Source organism: Moschus berezovskii, chromosome 3 (assembly GCF_049115385.1).
Source record: "Moschus berezovskii isolate FMDL1 chromosome 3, NW_MosBer_1.0, whole genome shotgun sequence".
NCBI classification, from domain to species: domain Eukaryota; kingdom Metazoa; phylum Chordata; class Mammalia; order Artiodactyla; family Moschidae; genus Moschus; species Moschus berezovskii.
In genome coordinates this window covers 17,688,383-17,705,963 of record NC_142462.1, presented here as the reverse complement: position 1 = coordinate 17,705,963, position 17,581 = coordinate 17,688,383, and the positions used below count along the sequence as shown (strand labels likewise).

The 17,581-nt window shown below is 40.7% G+C and overlaps 1 protein-coding gene across 1 annotated transcript in view; it reads right to left on the bottom strand.

The window, feature by feature from the left end:
- Nucleotides 1-1,299: 1,299 nt before the first annotated feature.
- COL1A2 (collagen type I alpha 2 chain) overlaps nt 1,300-17,581 on the bottom strand; it is a 36,987-nt gene continuing 20,705 nt past the window's right edge. The window contains exons 30-52 of the mRNA XM_088833286.1: nt 16,956-17,000; nt 15,506-15,604; nt 14,220-14,327; nt 13,463-13,516; nt 12,503-12,556; nt 11,719-11,772; nt 11,567-11,620; nt 11,363-11,470; nt 10,971-11,024; nt 10,073-10,126; nt 8,901-9,062; nt 7,798-7,905; nt 7,024-7,131; nt 6,624-6,677; nt 6,426-6,533; nt 6,227-6,280; nt 5,513-5,620; nt 5,016-5,069; nt 4,787-4,894; nt 3,979-4,237; nt 3,369-3,553; nt 2,465-2,707; nt 1,300-1,758 (exon numbers count right to left, since the gene is read on the bottom strand). Coding sequence (XP_088689412.1) covers nt 1,612-1,758; nt 2,465-2,707; nt 3,369-3,553; nt 3,979-4,237; nt 4,787-4,894; nt 5,016-5,069; nt 5,513-5,620; nt 6,227-6,280; nt 6,426-6,533; nt 6,624-6,677; nt 7,024-7,131; nt 7,798-7,905; nt 8,901-9,062; nt 10,073-10,126; nt 10,971-11,024; nt 11,363-11,470; nt 11,567-11,620; nt 11,719-11,772; nt 12,503-12,556; nt 13,463-13,516; nt 14,220-14,327; nt 15,506-15,604; nt 16,956-17,000 — 2,382 coding nt within the window. The 3' untranslated portion in view covers nt 1,300-1,611. The remainder of the gene's footprint in view (nt 1,759-2,464; nt 2,708-3,368; nt 3,554-3,978; nt 4,238-4,786; nt 4,895-5,015; nt 5,070-5,512; nt 5,621-6,226; nt 6,281-6,425; nt 6,534-6,623; nt 6,678-7,023; nt 7,132-7,797; nt 7,906-8,900; nt 9,063-10,072; nt 10,127-10,970; nt 11,025-11,362; nt 11,471-11,566; nt 11,621-11,718; nt 11,773-12,502; nt 12,557-13,462; nt 13,517-14,219; nt 14,328-15,505; nt 15,605-16,955; nt 17,001-17,581) is intronic.

Sequence of the window (17,581 nt, the reverse complement as noted above, 5' to 3'; positions counted from 1 at the left end):
ATTTTTATCATGTTCAGTCTTTTGCTTTTCAAACTAATTGAATCTCAAGATAACTTTAGAGCGGGAGGCAAATATTACAATCATCATTATGTTCTGCAACAGGAAATAAGTTCTAAATGAATCTTAACATTTTCCTTGACACGCTACTATGTTTAAGTGTATTAAAGATGTCGTTGAAAGGTGCAGGGGAGGAGAATGAACTTGCTTTGGCAGGTGGGTGTTCACGGTACTATTATCCACAAGTCTCTGTGCTGATTGACAGCACACACGTTACCTCTTAACAGGCACTGTACTCAGTTGCAGCAGATTTAAGTGTATGACATTTTTCACTGAATATTTGAAACTGTTTTAGTTAATGGTATTAATTGTGCATAGACCAACTTGCAGCCACTCTTTCAAAATGCTTAATGGATAATAAACCAAAAGGTTCTATGGACCTCTACTTAGAATAAATGTGGGTCAACCCCTGCCATGTTGCTTAGGTATTATGTATTTTGAGTAGGGCAAATGTTAGTTCAGAGAAGGAGTCTTCCCCATATTATAGATAAATAGCGAAACTCAGGAAGGTGAAATGCCCAAGGTCAGTTAGCCGGAAGGAGCTGAGCCAGAATTGGAGCTCAGATCTCCAGAGTCCCTGTTCTCTGCTCTTTCTGCCATACCAAACTGCCCTTTTTGCAGAGTTTCTATCTAATGAGAAACACTTGGTATTATGGCTGGTAGAGCTGCTATAATCTATATTTATATTGTGAAGAGCACTGAAGCAAGGAATTCTACTCAATATTTTCTTTGGAAAACCAAACATGCTTTATTTCATTTTTTTTCACAATTTATTTAAACATCTCACATATACAAAATAGGTACAATTTAATTTTTCTGCTTGTCCGAGAAACAAGACTTCTTTGGAACCGTGGGAGAGGATGAAAATGAGACTGGCAAAGAACAAATGCTGGATTTAAAGAAGAGGACAATGTTGGGCAAATGATCCACTTACTTTGTGGGAATAAGATGTAAAGTACTGATGTTAAGTCAAATGAAAAAAATACACAATACAGCTCAACAGCAGAGGAGTATCTCTCCTCAAATTCTCCTAGCACCATCAACATTCTTCAAGTATCTGAAATACTATTAATTAGCACCTTCGTATTTTGAACAAAAAAAGCACAAATACCTCAGCTCATCTCTGGTCAGCACCTCACAGTGTGGTCACACTCACAGGAAAGTGTTTTGAGGTAGTTTAAACCTTTGGAAGTTTGGGTTTTAAACTTCCCTCCGTGGAAGATATTCAAAAGCCACAAGTGGTGCAAATGTTCATGGTTTTTATTTTTCAATTTTTATTTTGGTTTTCTTACAAAGGTTGACATTTTCCACAACAGGTGTAAGAGTGTTGAAAAAAAATTCCAAATCTTTTGGAGAGGGGAAAAGGGAGGGGGAATGAATTAAATTGTATTGCACAATGCTCTGATCAATCCTTCTCCTCTTTTGCCCACAATTTAAGCAAGTAGATGTGCAGAAGAAACGGAAGGATTCAGCTTTCAGTTAGGAAAGAAGAAAAAGAAATGGCCAAGAGAAATGTTTCAGGTTTCCTTTTTCTTTAATTTAGGTTGAGTTCGTTTATTTGAAACAGACTGGGCCAATGTTCAATCTGATTTCTTGGTCAGCACCACCGATGTCCAAAGGTGCAATGTCAAGGATAGGCAGGCGAGATGGCTTGTTTGTTTTATATTCAATGATTGTCTTCTTCCATTCATTTGTCTTTTTCTGTTTAAAAAGAGAAGACAGGAATATACATAAAGCAGCACTGTTATGGAATCTAATCATCTTATATCATATTATGTAATTAGATATATTACATACAATTATATTGTATAATATATAATATATATAACACATATTTATAGAGAAATATATAATATATCAGATATTATTCATATATAATTATTTTATTATGCATGCGTGCTAAGTTGCTTCAGTCATGTCCAACTCTTTGCAACCCTATGGACCGTAGCCCTCCAGGCTCCTCTAGGTAAGAATACTGGAGTGGGTTGCCATGCCCTCCTCCAGGGGATCTTCCTGACCCAGGGATCAAACCCACATCTCTTATGTCTCCTGCATAGGCAAGTGGGTTCTTTACCAGTAGCGCCACCTGGGAAGCCCATTATGTACTATATTATAAATTACAGCCTGGGCCTTTTTAACCTCAAGTAATTGTAAGTTATGGCTTTATATCATCATTTAAAAAACATGTTAAAAATAATACATGGAACATAATATATATTTCAGTATTTCAGAGAATTTCAGCAGGCAAGATCTGATAAGAATACTCTGGATTTACCATCTGAATTTAAACAAATATATTTATGAAAGAAAAATGTTAGGTCTCTCGTTCATCTGTTCATTTAATGGTCTAAGCTCCACTATCCCACTTCCCAAATTAATGTTATTTCCATTTTCCACTATTACTTACAGAGCAGTCATCTACAAGAACAGTGTAAGTGAATCTGCTGTTGCCCTCGGCAACAAGTTCGACATCATTGGATCCTTGCAGGATGACAGCCTTTTTCAGGTTGCCAGTCTCCTCATCCATGTATGCAATGCTGTTCTTGCAATGGTAGGTGATGTTCTGAGAGGCATGGTTGGCCAGCAGGCGCATGAAGGCAAGTTGGGTAGCCATTTCCTTGGTGGTTACTCCTTCAACATTATATTCAAACTACAGAGAGTAAGATGGGAATTCCACTTAAATGAAGAAGGACTCAGATACTAAGAGTCAAATTAAAAACAAATAGTCTGGTACAGAGAAGAATAACGGACTCAGGTATGAACCTGTACTTTTAAAGGAGACTCAATTCACTTGTCTTGGAAGTAGTGGCTACCTAGAAGGAACACAGGAACTACCATGCCGAAGCAAGTCATCTCAAAAAGGGACCTATTTCAGAGAAAGCTTCTCTCTCTCTACATATATGTTTCTTTTTAAAAATAAGAGAGCAAGAAGGTAGAGATTTAGACCCCTTTATTTTCCACCAATAAAGTTAATGAAAACTTTTAATTAGAAATTCAGAAAAGCTCACATCTTGAAAACATATGTTCATGGATACTGGACTAGATAATGGCTTATACGCCTTCACACTATGTGACATCGTCACTTTCTCCAGTGACTATCAGTTAAGTCATATTTGAATAACTTTTGGATTGTATGGACATGTTCAATCAATCTATCTGTAATATGCAATCCAGGAAGTAACAGAACCCAAGAACAGAGCAGGTTCTTTTAAAAAGCCCATTTTGGTAAAAGGCTAAAATGAGGATAATTAAAAAGCAAATAGTGCTAGATGGTATTTAGTGCGAAAAGGAATGTTTGTAAAATTCCTTACCTGGGTACCACCATTAATAGTTTCTCCTACCCAGACATGCTTCTTGGCCTTGGAATTTCTGTACCAGTTCTTGACTGGGATGTCTTCAGGTTGAGCCCGGATGCAGGTTTCGCCAGTAGAGAAATCACAGTATACTTTGATAGCATCCATAGTACATCCTTGGTTAGGGTCAATCCAGTAGTAACCTTAAAAAAAAAAAAAAGACCTAGATCATAAAACCTCCCATTGAGTGAGAGGAGCATGGGTTCTAATAATTACTTTCTAATAGTCACTACTGAGAAGTTCTGATTCCCAACAGTAACATTTTTGATCATACTGTTATATTGTCTACTCCACATGAACAGGAAGAGGGTGACTATTTTAAAAATTAGACAGTTCTTCCTCTCCTCTCCATGAAAATCAAAATTAGGGTATGTATTATAAAGAAAAGGGAAGAAATACATATCAAGACAATCTTGAAAATGGGTGCTGGTTGGAAAAAGAAAATACTAACTAGGTAGGATTTCACATAATGCCATTTTGACTCAAATACCCTTTCGTATCAGTGGGAGATGACTTTGAAAGGCCTAACTTGTGAGAAGGGTCATTCTGATTGGATATCTCAACCTACCACTGCTCCATTCTGGGTGGCTGAGTCTCAAGTCTCGGCATGTGCGAGCTGGGTTCTTCCGAGAGCCTTCTGGAGTAAGAAGGGTCTCAATCTGGTTGTTGAGAGATTTCAGAGTAGCATCAACTTCATAATCCTTGGGTCTGAGAGAAGGTGGTGAGCGAGGCTGGTCAGCCCTGTAGAAGTCTCCATCAAAACCAAAGTCGTAACCACCACCACTTGGGCCAGGAGGTCCAGGAGGGCCGGGGGGACCAGGAGGGCCCTGCAAAGGTGCAAGTGAGAGACAAGAGGCTCTGGATTTGGTCACAGTGAGAGACAACAATGATAACAGGTTTTCCATGGAGATTCACACAAAAGCATGCCCTAATAAGTAAAACAGAATCAAATTCATGTAATAACAACTTGCTCTGAGGCATACTTGCAGGGATGGGCTTAAAGAGTTCATCAGGTACAGATAATTTTTATATATTTTAGAAAGCAGGGAAATGGGGGACTACTTTAATGTGTTGTTATCACTGTCTTGTATGCTCAGTGGCTCAGTTGTTTCCAACTCTTTGCAACCACGTGGACTGTAGCTCATCAGGCTCCTATGTCCAGGGAATTCTCCAGGCAAGAATACTGGAGTGGGTTGCCATTTCCTCATCCAGGGGATCTTCCCAACCCAGGGATCGAACCTAGGTCTCCTGCATTGAAGGCGGATTCTTTACCGCTCTGAGCCACCAAGGAAGCCCTTCACTGTCTTGGTTTAGTCTAAAGAAGATATTCCCATAGGTCAGTGATTCCCTTTATTATTTCCCCAAATCATACTTACAGCAGGACCTTGGCTACCCTGAGAGCCACGAATGCCAGCAGGTCCAACTGCACCAGGCTGTCCAGTGCGACCATCTTTGCCAGCGGGGCCAGAAGGACCGGCAGGGCCCTAGTAAAGAAGGACACAAAGTCTGTGTGCGCCAGTGAACACCCCAAAGGGAAAGGGGGTCTGGGGCTCACTGTCTGCCATAGGCTCTTTTCATAGATAAACATCTCTTAGATTTACCTACCCTAGGACCAGCAGGACCCACAGTACCAGGAGCACCTTGATCGCCATGATGACCCTTTAAAGAGAGAACAGGAAAATCACACATTTTAGAACATGTGTCGATGAACAGATTTTAAAAAACTGAACAGAAAATTTTAGTTTCAGTGGACTCTGGATTGAGAAAATAAAAAAATGTAATATGGGCCTCTTTTCTTTCATTATGTCTATTCAATTTTTTTTTTTTTCCTATAAGCTATTTCACAGTGCAGTATTAGTCATTCCTCTAATTCTGTTTATTTAAGTGGGGCTGAAGGACATTGTTGCCAGGAGATCTTAGTATATGTACGTTTCTATCTCCTCTAACCCTCACCTTTCCATGTTGGGATGAAATAGTATTATCTCTGAGCTATGGAGTTGGCCAGAGAACAGGAAATGAATACGATATAGGACATTTTAGAACAATAGCAGTGAAATTCAGAGGAAGTTCATTCTTAAGCTGTTTATCCATACTGTACTTACAGCAAGACCTGGAAGACCTTGCAACCCATTGTGTCCCTTTAAGCCAGGAAGACCTCTGGGACCCTTATCACCAGGCTCTCCCTTGTCACCTCGAATGCCTTGTGGGCCCTATGAAGAAAAAGAAGGACGGACAGGGCATTTACCTTTAGAAACAACACTCAGTTCTTCACAAATATTGTTCAGTCTATTTACAAACATAATTCAATATGTGAAAGGTCTAAAAGCCAGGTGGGTGATACTCCCACCTCTTTCCTTAATCTTCTTTAGTTGAGCTCTCTGTTAAGTGGCTAATCTTTGTGATTGAAAGTCAAAGTGTTAGTCACTCAGTCGTGTCCAACTCTTTGCAACCCTATGGACTGTAGCCCACCAGGCTCCTCTGTCCATGGAATTCTCCAGGCAAGAACACTGGAGTGGCTGCCATGCCCTTCTTCAGGGGATCTTCCCCGACCGACCTAGGGATCGAACCCGGGTCTCCTGCAATGCAGGCGGATTCTTTACCCTCTGGGCCACTGAGGAAGTCCAATCTTTGTGATTATTTAATACCAATAAGAAGAGATTTGAAATACAAGAGATTAAAAGCTGTCTGTAACAACTCTCAACATGGACTAAATTTAAAAAAATATATATATAGTTTATGTATTATTTGTCTTCTTAATGGACAGTCTAGACCGATCCTCCCTAAACGCTGTACAGAAACCATCTCCATGTACATACACTGGGACCTCTTGGGCCAACAGCACCAGCAGGACCAACAGCACCAGCAGGACCCTGTGAATCAGAAAAGACATACACAACTTAGCAGCCACACCCAAGGTCCTCCTCCCTAGGCCCCCCACAGCTCCCAAGCGTAGGGAGGCCAGGGGTGAAGCCCGGTAAGATGACAGCATTAAGGGGCTGGTGTTGACACACTTACAGGTTCACCACGGTTTCCGTGTTTACCAGTGGGACCCACGGGGCCTTGAGGGCCAGGAGCACCTGCAGCACCGACAGGACCCGCGTTACCGGGGTAACCACGCTCCCCCTGCAGGAAGGCAAACAGGAAGCTAAGCACCAATCTGGCGTGTACTGTAGTCCCCTTTGAAGTCACAGAACAAGGATAAGGCAAACTGACCTTGTGTCCGGGTTGGCCATCGCGGCCTGGGGGACCATCGTTCCCAGGGTTGCCCTGTGAAGAGATCACACCAGCTAAGGCACTTAGACTGTAGCCCACCGGCCCCTTACAGGCGGGCTACCTGCCTCCATTACCCCCAGTGCCCAGTAGAGAGCCTGCTTTCAGGCTGTTCAAACACAGGAACAAGAAACTGGCAAACCTAGATTTTTTTTTAGAGGTGTTTTAATCTTTCAGCCACCTTGAAGTATGCTACTTAAAGACTCATTCCCCAACCCAAGTTATCTTTAGTATTTTTAGTATTTTAGAGTGGTTAGTACAACTAGACTTCAGCTCAGGCTACAAAGTTGCACACAGTGATGTCCTGCTGAGTTAGATATTACAAACCAAACGTTGGACTCACGTCACGACCGGCTTCACCAGGAGCACCATTGACGCCAGGATTACCCACATTACCAGGGGGACCACGGGCCCCAGGTGGGCCTGCAATGCCGAGGGGGCCAGGTTCACCCTAAAGAGGCAGAGAAGACAAAATTCCTCTTGTTGGATGGAGGGCTAGTCTCACTCTCCCAAAGCAGTCCTAGTCAGGGGATTCTAGTTTTAAGAGAGAAGGTAAATGGGAAGTGAGGAGCCACCTAATGGTAAGAAGTGTCATTAGTGGCATCCTTGCCCTCCTCCTTACACTGAGATGGTCAGTTGTATGTACTTTGGGGATGTTCTATGCAAAGTGAGCCTCATTTCATCTGATACTCCAGATAAAATGAATTCTTCAAGGTGAGAGAGTCTATGGAGATGAGATGGTTCCTAGTTACTGTCACATACTAGGTTTAATGGAATGATTCAGAACTTGCAGAGTTTCATTCTTGCTCCAGGATAAATGATGCTAGCTTTCCGTACTACAAAGGAGTAAATGCAATTAGAGCTTATATTGTTGTTAAGCATGTAAAAAAGAACAAAAATTGTTCTGCATAATGTTAAGCTGTGTCTTTATAACATGTGTCTAAGGGAGGTAGTATTAAAGCTTCTCAGTTAAGTGACATGTGATCTGTATAAAGAAATGCCATGAATAAAAAATCTTAAGTGGAGTTATTCAGTGATCAGTCTGTCACTGTTGAAGTGGCAGCTTTTAACATCTTTTATTATGTTAATGAGGATAAGAATGGTGTCAAACACTTACCACAGATCCAGCGACACCTGGTAGACCACGTTCCCCTCTAGAGCCTGGGAGACCCAGAAAACCAGGAGCACCAAGAAGCCCTTGTGGACCTGGGGTTCCAGGAGGTCCCTAAACAACAATAAAAATACTGAGTATTACTGTAAGACCCTTCAGGATAATACAGGTGGGTTTGAGATTCTGAGAATGGGTTTATCCTTAGTGTAGAAAAAGGCGGTGCGTGTGCGAAGTCACTTCAGACATGTCTGACTCTTTGTGACCCCATGGACTGTAGCCCACCAGGCTCCTCTATCCATGGGATTCTCCAGGCAAGAATACTGGAGAGGGCTGCCATGCTCTCCTCCAGGGGATCTTTCTGACCCAGGGATCGAACCCATGTCTTTTAAGTCTCCTGCATATTGGCAGGTAGGTTCTTTACCCCTAGTGCCACCTGGGAAACCCAGAAAAAAGGCTAGTGACCTCTTATTAGTAGGACATATCTTTGGCTATCTTTTCTCTAGTGATGAGAATTAGTTTCCATTTTGGCATGTATATTTCTTTGTACCTGGTTTCTCCTTGAGACCAGTGGAATGACATTTAAAAACATGTGGTTGGGATTAATGAAGTCATCATGGAGTGAGGGAATAGAGTCATAGAATTTATGCTGGGAAGCAAAATTTTTGACCTTGGCCTCTAACTAACCCATGTCTAGTAAGATCACATTTCAGAGGTGGCAATAATACTGCACACTGCATGTTTTAAAAAACTGATAGCTTGATTGATTGATTGGAAGCTTGACTGAGATTGATTAATTTACAGTAGGATGACCACAGCGATAGAATTTTGCTCTAATCCCAGTATCAGTAAGGTACCCTCAACAGCTTAAAGGGCTGTATTGATAAAACAGCACGTTCACTCACTTATTGTCACCTCCACCCAGTGCCTTCTGAGTATCTACTGAAGCCCTGACACCTCAACATCTGCTGGGTAGATTTCCTGGCTCAGCTGAGCTCTACTTGAGAATCTGCAATACTCATCAACCAATATATGCCACGTGAAGATTTGTATATGGGACTTATTTTAATTCAACACAAGGTATTAAGAAAGAAGAGTCTGAAATCACTTACAGCAGTACCAGGCTCTCCAGAGGGACCCTTCTCACCGACAAAGCCAGGAGGGCCAGAGGCACCTGTCTCTCCAGTTCGACCAACTGGACCTTGGTCACCACGAGGCCCACGAAGCCCTTCTTTACCAGCAGGACCAGTGGGGCCAGGGGGGCCAGAGATACCCTGTGAGAAAATGTATGAGGTCACTTACTTTCTGTTAATCATCATGGGGCAGAGAGAGAGCGGCTGAGGTTTTAAATATTAAGATGTCAACAATTTGAAGCTACAAAATAACATCCTGGCCATTTTGGAGAAATGTTTAGACCTTTAAACAATCTTGTGTAGGAAGAAGCAATTTTCATTCTCCTTCCTGAGAGTATAATAAACTGAACAACTGAGGCAGAGGATACGGCAAATATCTGTAAGGAAAAGCAATGCTGTGCCACAGTTGCCAGCATATTGGAATCAGAGCTATGCCGAGTTATAACAGTCAGTTGTAAATGAATGGGACTGTGGGTTTTGGAGGACTCCACTTGTTTCTTTTCGAAGAAAGCCAGTACAGGCATTTTGTTCATAATTGAGGAATCACATGCCCTCAACTAGGTTTAATTAAATGCCTACAGGGAATGAAGATTTTCCTGTTATGAACCTGTGAAAGGATTCCAAGAAATCAACATCTCTGCTATTTTTTTTTCCCCTGAAACCTTAACCAGAAGACTTAATCCTCGGTAATTAATTAAATTCTCTTGAGTCCTGACAGGAGAGTCTGAATCAAAATTAAATTAGAGGCCAAACCACCTTTAAATTCAGGAACAATTATACTTTAACAATGAAGGCAGAATGTTGGCCATAAAGGGTAATTAGATATAGAAATAACTGATAAGTGACTAAAACTGTCTCGATTTTTATTTTAAACAGAGACCATGCCCCTAACAGGGGCAAGGGGACTTGTGTTCATATGAATAAAAGCCTCTTAAACTGATATTAGAAAATATAATTTCTGATGATTTTGCCTTAATGACTCAGAACAACTGATTTCAGATTAGGAAAGTCATAGCAAAATACTAGTAGCATGTTTCTCCGCAGAGAGTTTCTTAACAGTTTCCTACTAGAGGCTAGGGGTTTTGGCTGGAGTAAATAAATGAGGACACGTTTGGATAAATGAAGACACATTTGGGAAGTGATTTACTCACAGAGGGTCCAGGGGGACCAGTCCGTCCAGCAGCACCAGGGAAACCAGTAGCCCCCTAGAAGCCAAGCACATTAAAATTCCACAGTCAGCACCAACTCCAGGAATCTGGCTAAGAAGGAAAATCCTCAATACATGTGACCAAGGATGGACCAAAGAGTAGGGAGTGACAGCCCTGGAGAGGGTATTATTTTAACCAGGATCCCAAAGACCCTCCATCTCCACGCATCTTCCTGACCAGCATGGCCCAGATTTCAGTGTATGTGTTTTGCATTAAGGCTCTGATAGCTCTTGCTGAAATGCTATCAGATTACATGATGATTATAAAGGCAAGACACTATACTATTACTATACATCAATGTGAATATATTAGTAACTCTTAACCACCTGGCTGGGTGCTAAGGGAATGGACATGGAGTAAGTCATTTTGTGTTCAGAGGAAGGTACAGTAAAAGACCAAGGGTGTTAACTGCTGTCCAACGAGAGGAGGAAGGAGTCAGTGGAGTTCATTCCTAGGGAGCTCTGGGTCTCTAGGGAGTCAGTGTGACCCAGGGAAGGGGCTTGGTCAGGCAGAAGGGGGGTGTATCAATAGAAGGATAAAAGGTACCAAAGAAATATTTTACCCATTTCACAGTGAAACTACCTGGGTTTAACCTTGTTATTACTACCTCAAGTGAAGTGGTAAGAATATACAGTGCACTGAGTTCCAGCTGGAATTTAAGTTAACATTCCAGGAACATGACCCTTAACTTCAGTATCAGAATTTCTCCAAAAGAGAGTTAGCTTGAGCCTCAAGACTCCCCTTATTATAGTCCAAATTACCAAAAATTTCCAAACTCTCTAGTTGTCCCTAATAGCTTCTGAAGAAAGAAAAACGATACAAATCCACTGTAAGTACTCACAGGGGGCCCTCCATCACCACGACTTCCAGCAGGACCAGGTGGGCCATTTGGACCCTACATGGAAACAAAGAAAGATGGGGTCAAATCACAAAACAACCTTTATAAATGTTACTCTTTTCTTCAAATGGATTATTTCCACGTCTATTAGAAGCAAATCTAGAGATTATCTTTGTTACATAAAATTCCCACTTCAATATTACCACCTTTAGGGGGTTATCCAATAAATGAGATAAAACAATATTTATGATACTTTTATAATATGTAAAGTGGGTACACAAGTGTTAACTCATTTTAAAAATCATCTTCTGTTCCCTGATGTGTAGCAGGCACTTGATGGATTTATGTTGTTACAAGGTTTCAGGCTGTGTTGACCAGTTGTGGATTCAACTTACAGATGGACCAGCAGCTCCAACGGGGCCTGTGGGACCAACAGGACCATTTTCACCCTTGGGTCCTTTGGTTCCTCTTTCTCCTTTAGCACCAGGTTGACCAGCAGCACCCTGTCGGATAGGAACAGTTACAGTTCAGGTGTTCCAACACACTCTACTTGTTCACTTGGGGTGTTTCCAGAATAACTTTCATCACGTGATACTCACAGCAGGACCAGCAAATCCGTTGGGGCCAGCGGGACCAACCTCACCACGTTCACCCTAGGTGGGAGAAGGGATTGCAAAATGTCTTAGCAAACCTCAGATTCATCTGTGTCTAAAAGTTATGAGTGTCCAAGTTGATCCAGATTTCTACTTACAGGGCTACCACGAGGACCAGCAGGGCCAGCAGGGCCGGCGGGACCAGCTTCACCCTACAAGGGGACCAAAAATGAGTACATCAGTGTGGCTCACACAGATGCTCAAAGAGGGAGGAGGGAAAGGAAACACAGTTAGACAGTGGGTTCTTGTCAGAGTTCACAATTGCTTCCAAACGGGTGACTAATCCACATCTCACAGATAGAAATGAAATGGACTCTTACTCTGCCTAATGTTGTATTCTTTTTGGAGGTTGAAGGGGTATTGGTCATACACTTGCAGAAATATTATAAATCAGTGTCCACAATACCAGAAGGAGGACGTTTTAATTTTTAGATGGATACGAGGCTGATCTACTAGCTGCAATTTGCACAATACAATAAATAATGTCTATTTTAAGTGGACTGTTCGATGTGAAATGGGAACACGTGTATTTTATTGATTTTTTTTTTTTTTTTACAATTGAAGACTTCAGCAAAGCTCAGTATACTTTATCCTAAGTATAAAGCTTAGGATATTGTTAATGGGCAACCCCTAAAGACTTTCAAACAAATGATAGGGATTAAAGTATAGCTCAGATGGCACGTGTAAGAAAAGGGAGAGAACTTTAACCACGGAGCATTTGTTCCGTGCTGCCCCATACTAACAGGTATGTTTTTAAATAGATGGGCTTTATAACAAGGCATAAAAGTGAATTGCTGGGGCCCTTTGGGGCCAGGGCAGCAGGGAATTTTCTATACTGCTATCAGTCAAGAGAGTTGCAAGTCAGTGAAAATGCACGCTTACCCGGTCCCCGTTGGCTCCAGCAGGGCCAGGAGCGCCAACAGCGCCGGGAGCACCCTAGACCCCAAAAGAGAAGTCTTGTCAATGACACCCCGTACCATCAGAAGGGACACTTACCCTTTCCCCTTGCTGTGCTTATTCAGTGGGGGAACACTTTCACTGGACACTCAGGATAGACATGAAGAAAGCCTTTGATGCATCTCGGTTCTAATTATCAAGACATCAGAAGCCACTCCAAAGAGGAGAGTTACTGCAGCGGTGAAGGTCATCGAAATGTCTGGGTTATGGCCAGATTAGGAACTGCAGAGATCTGAACTCTCTGCTTTTTTAAGATTCCTTGGAGGGTAGCAAATGACTAGCCTCGTTAGGAAGAGTTAGGACTGTGTGATTCAAAGAAAGGACTATGATGAATGTGGCACAGGGAGCTCCCAGCACTGAGGGAGGGGTGAGAAGAACCAAAGGGTATTATGACCTGGAAAAGCCATGATGCCAGTATCCTAGAGTAGGATTATTGTACCTTGATGGGACTATCATTGGCACCTCCACGCCATTCACAGCTAATCTTGGGGCTGCTCTTGAATGATAAATTCTTAGGGTATATATAACCTTGTTAGAGGATATGACTTCTTAAAATGTAAGAATTACTGCTTTTTTTCTAAAGCCCTATGATAGTTTAAACAATAATTTAATGTTCTGTTAAACCCAGAGATTTGGGATGGTAGTTTGTACTTGGTACAGTTAAAACTAAGGAAGGGAGAAAATTCAGGCCATAATTTTCAAAGGAGTAAGTCCTCTTTTGAATTTCTCTTTTGGAACATGCAAAATGATGTGATTGGAATACCCTTTTACTAACCTCGAATCCCTCTTTTGTCAGTTCCATTTTGGAAAGCTCAACTCAAATGGAGTGAAATGTTTTTTTTAAAAAAACAAAACCAATATAAGTACAAACAGAATTCTACTCACACGAGCACCATCTCTTCCAGGGCTACCAACGTCACCTCTGAGACCAGTTTCACCCTAAAAGTATAAAGCGAAAGCAACTTTTTATTTCCCAACCAAACTTTTGAATCAAAATTGAAGTTTTCTTTTCTTTCTACAGAAGATGCTATAATACCTTTATTCATTTAAGATCTTTAGTAATGTTTTGATTTCCTACCCTCTTCTAAAAAATCGAATGGAAATACTCATCTGATAGAAATATGGAAGGAAAAAATAACAACAAAAAAATTCAAGTCCCTTTCCAGCTTAGTGTTAACTATTCTTTACTAATTTCCATGCACCCTCCTGAAGCATAATCAAGTGAGGTACAAACTCATGTGGACAGAATTATAAGGCAACATCACAATGGGCTTCAGCAGCCGATCCCTCTTATGGCATAACTAATGCAGCAGCACGGTTGACAGCTGTTCAATATAGCTTCTTCCCATTAATTAGGGCAGGCGGAGGCATTATTGTTAGTGGCATTAAAATGAGCCTCATGTATTACTCAACACCATCTGTTTGCATGAAATTCCATGGTAGCAAGGAATTTTGCCAGATTGCTGAGTTTAGAAACACGTAGGTGCTAGGTGGCAGAGGGAAATGTATACAGATAGACATCAAAATGCTATGAGACCACCTGCCAAGAACTGTTTAAAAAAAAAAAAAGGTTAACCTTGTGCAGCCCTGTTTGCTAGAGTTCATCAACAGTGTGTGTTAAGGCCCAACGCCGAGACACTACCTTTTCTCCCTTGCCTCCAGGAATGCCAGCCGCACCCCTCTCTCCCGGGAGTCCACTAGGACCAGATGGACCAGCAGTGCCGGGAGCACCAACCACACCCGGTTCGCCCTTGAATCAAACACATGCGAAATCAATTATTTCTGTGGTAAAAAGAAGAAAGTGGAGAGACGAACTCTTGAAGGGTTCCAATTTATACGTTTAATGGATAGCATTCTCTCCTGCTTAGAGAGACACAAAGGAGGCCTACCGAAAGAGGGAGGCTCTAAGTGAGGGAGACGCTGTTAATGACCCAGGGACTGAAAAGAAGTGGGTGGTGGGAATGGGTACCCGCCAAGTTTTCTATAACCTGCTCTTAAAGGAAGGCAGGCCTGTAGGAGAAGAGAGTAGGACAATGGGAAGCAGAAAGTGAAGAATGTGTGCCCACAAACATTTTTCAAGGTTAAGTCTCTTAGCCTAGAAAGGAAATGTGGAAAGAGACCTCATCAACCAGGGAGATGTTTACATTTTAATCTTCTTAAGAGTGGGGACTATAGCTTCCATTTTTCTATAAAACCTTACAATTCCATGTACTTAAAAACTGTTGACTGGCTTCTGAGATAAAACCCTTTGAAAGTACTTTCTCAGAGAACCAGTATTTCCATTCTTCCTTCCTCTCGCCCTCTTACCTTATTGTTATTTTTTCCAATATCCTTCCATATACCAAAATAGCTTTTTATAGTGATTCTTTACCCCGTAAAGGTAAGAATCAGAAGTAGTATAAATTGCCTTCTCTTTACTGCGGTTGTAGTAATCTGTTTTTCAGAAATGTATAACTCCATCTATTTTAAGATCTAAATCACAAGTTCTATTTTGAAACAAGTTTTCAGGCTTAGGTTTTGGAGATGAAAGTACTGTCCGGTTTTTATCATCATAAATTCTCTTATTAAAATTTAATTACTTTTTGAAATTTTACTCTAGGATGTTGGGAAAGTAAAAGTTCATTCTCTAAAAATTGTGTCCAGATATATATGGTGTTTCTAGATTAAGACAAAAGTATGAATAGCGTGATGAGAAAAGAGTGAAAACCCACACTAATTCATTTGTGTGTGTAGGACACCGGGGCGTCACTTCCTTTGGAATAATTTGGGTCTACTAGAATCAGACTGTTATTTACTGAGGTGGAAATCATTACCAAACTGAAAGTAAATTCTAAAAATCTGAGAAATAATGCATTTACTATTGTAAAGGATTTTACTTATTCTAGAGCATGCTGGGCCAAACCAATAATATAGAATATCACATTTTACCTTGTTCCCATCAGGCCCTGGGGGTCCAGAAGGACCTCGGCTTCCGATAGGCCCAGTAGGCCCCGCAGCACCACTTTCACCTGGGGGCCCACGCTCCCCCTGTGGAAAGGAATCAGAAGAAGTGTTGTACTGTTCATCATTTTCTGAGATACCATGTTATACATCAGAGTTCATGCTTGTTTAGCTTCCGAATCCTAGCTCTCCATTTACAAGCAAATTACAATTACTTTCCCATAATTTCTCTACTAGTGACTGAGCGACTGAACTGAACTGAACTGAAAACAAAAGGATGGGATGAGATAATCTCTAAGCTCTTATTCAGTTCTAGTGGTCTACGGCTACAGCGTCAAAATCTGTTGCCTCTAGAGTATAATGTTCAACTTCTAGAATTCATTTCCTCTTTTTGGTCTTTTCTGTGATACTAATAGATCCATAGGTAAAAACAGATGTCAGTTATACACAGTATTCAAAGGGAAAGATTGTATCATTTTTGGTGAAAAGCAATACCAGGTGTAAATAAGATTATATATCCTCATTATCTATGCTCTCTTTTTACAACTGCGCACAATAGGGATGTAACAGGTATAATATGTGTGTGTGTGTATAACCGAATATATATATATGAAATGTATATATTTGTATATATGTCTATTTATTTTTCTACCTATCTAAACATGTCCCAATTTGCATGTAAATATCACTACAACATAGCATTCTATGGTTCAGAATATTTAACATGTAAGTCCACACTATAACTGTTTCAAAGACCCTTGTTACAATTTGGTTCTATGATCCTGAAGAAGTGAAGTTGCTCAGTCGTGTGTGACTCTTTGCAATCCCATGGACAGTAGCTTAGCAGGATCCTCCGTTCATGGAATTTTCCAGGCAGGAGGACTGGAGTAGCTTGCCATTTCATTCTCCAGGGGATCTTCCCAATGGTCCTATGTCACTACATTTGTGTGGGCATCCCAGTTATATGGTAACTAGCTACATAACAGGATACTTTAGGGGCCAGCCAATCCTTCCAGTTAGTCTAATGACCTCAGACAAATTATATAAATTTATTTAATTTTTAAAATAAGAGCAGGCTTATGATTTCAGATTTTAGGCTTTGAGTACCAATAGGCATTGCAAAAATTGACTTTAAATCTTAATAGGATATTACTTTTCCTTAGCGCAGGTCAAGCCACTGTCATATAAACATATCTCACATGTATGTATAAGTCACTGAATATAATACATATATTAGTTCATGTATGTTTTTTATACCTTGTGGATTTTTCATAAGAAATATGAGCAATTAGATACAAAAGTCTATTATCAATTTAGAAATCAACTTGACTACAGAAGAGTATCAGAAATTTGTTGTTACAAGGTCATCAGTAGTTTTTAGAAGAAAGCACTATTTGTTTTAAAAATATTGCCAGGAGTTTATGAAAGTAATACTTACTCTTGCCCCAGCAGGGCCAGGGAGACCAAATTCACCAGGGATACCCTAGGCAAAACATGGGAATAAATAAAGTATGACATTTACATATTTTCTCCAGATCCACTTATGTTTACTATGTTTAGAAAATTTTCGAAAGAGTAAAATAAAGCCAAATGGGCTCTACCTCCATGAGTGTATAAGTACACAGGCTGTTAGGAACAAGAAAACTTTCAGTGGTGCATGGAAAGATTTAAAAAAAAAGTGAGAATTCCACTGATATGAAAGATAGATCTCCCCTAGAACCTGGTAGCAGAAAACTTTAGTTTCATTATTTAGTGTATTGCTTTTTTAAAGGTGACAAAGACTCTTCTCCTTTGATAATATAATAAATGATGATGATGAACAGTATCAGACGTTGCCTATTTTTAGTTATATAACAGACTGCTCTCTTAATAGAAACAATCATATTCTGCCCATTACCTAGTTAATTGTATACCCAAGTGTATCTCCTTTATTACTGGCCAGCTGTCTCCTTAATGTGCCCCACAGTTGACAAAGGAGAGCCGGCCACAGAATGTAACTGAATTGAAGCACATTCATCACAATTATAGATAAAATGACTCAGAACTCAGGCCCTGATTGTGAAT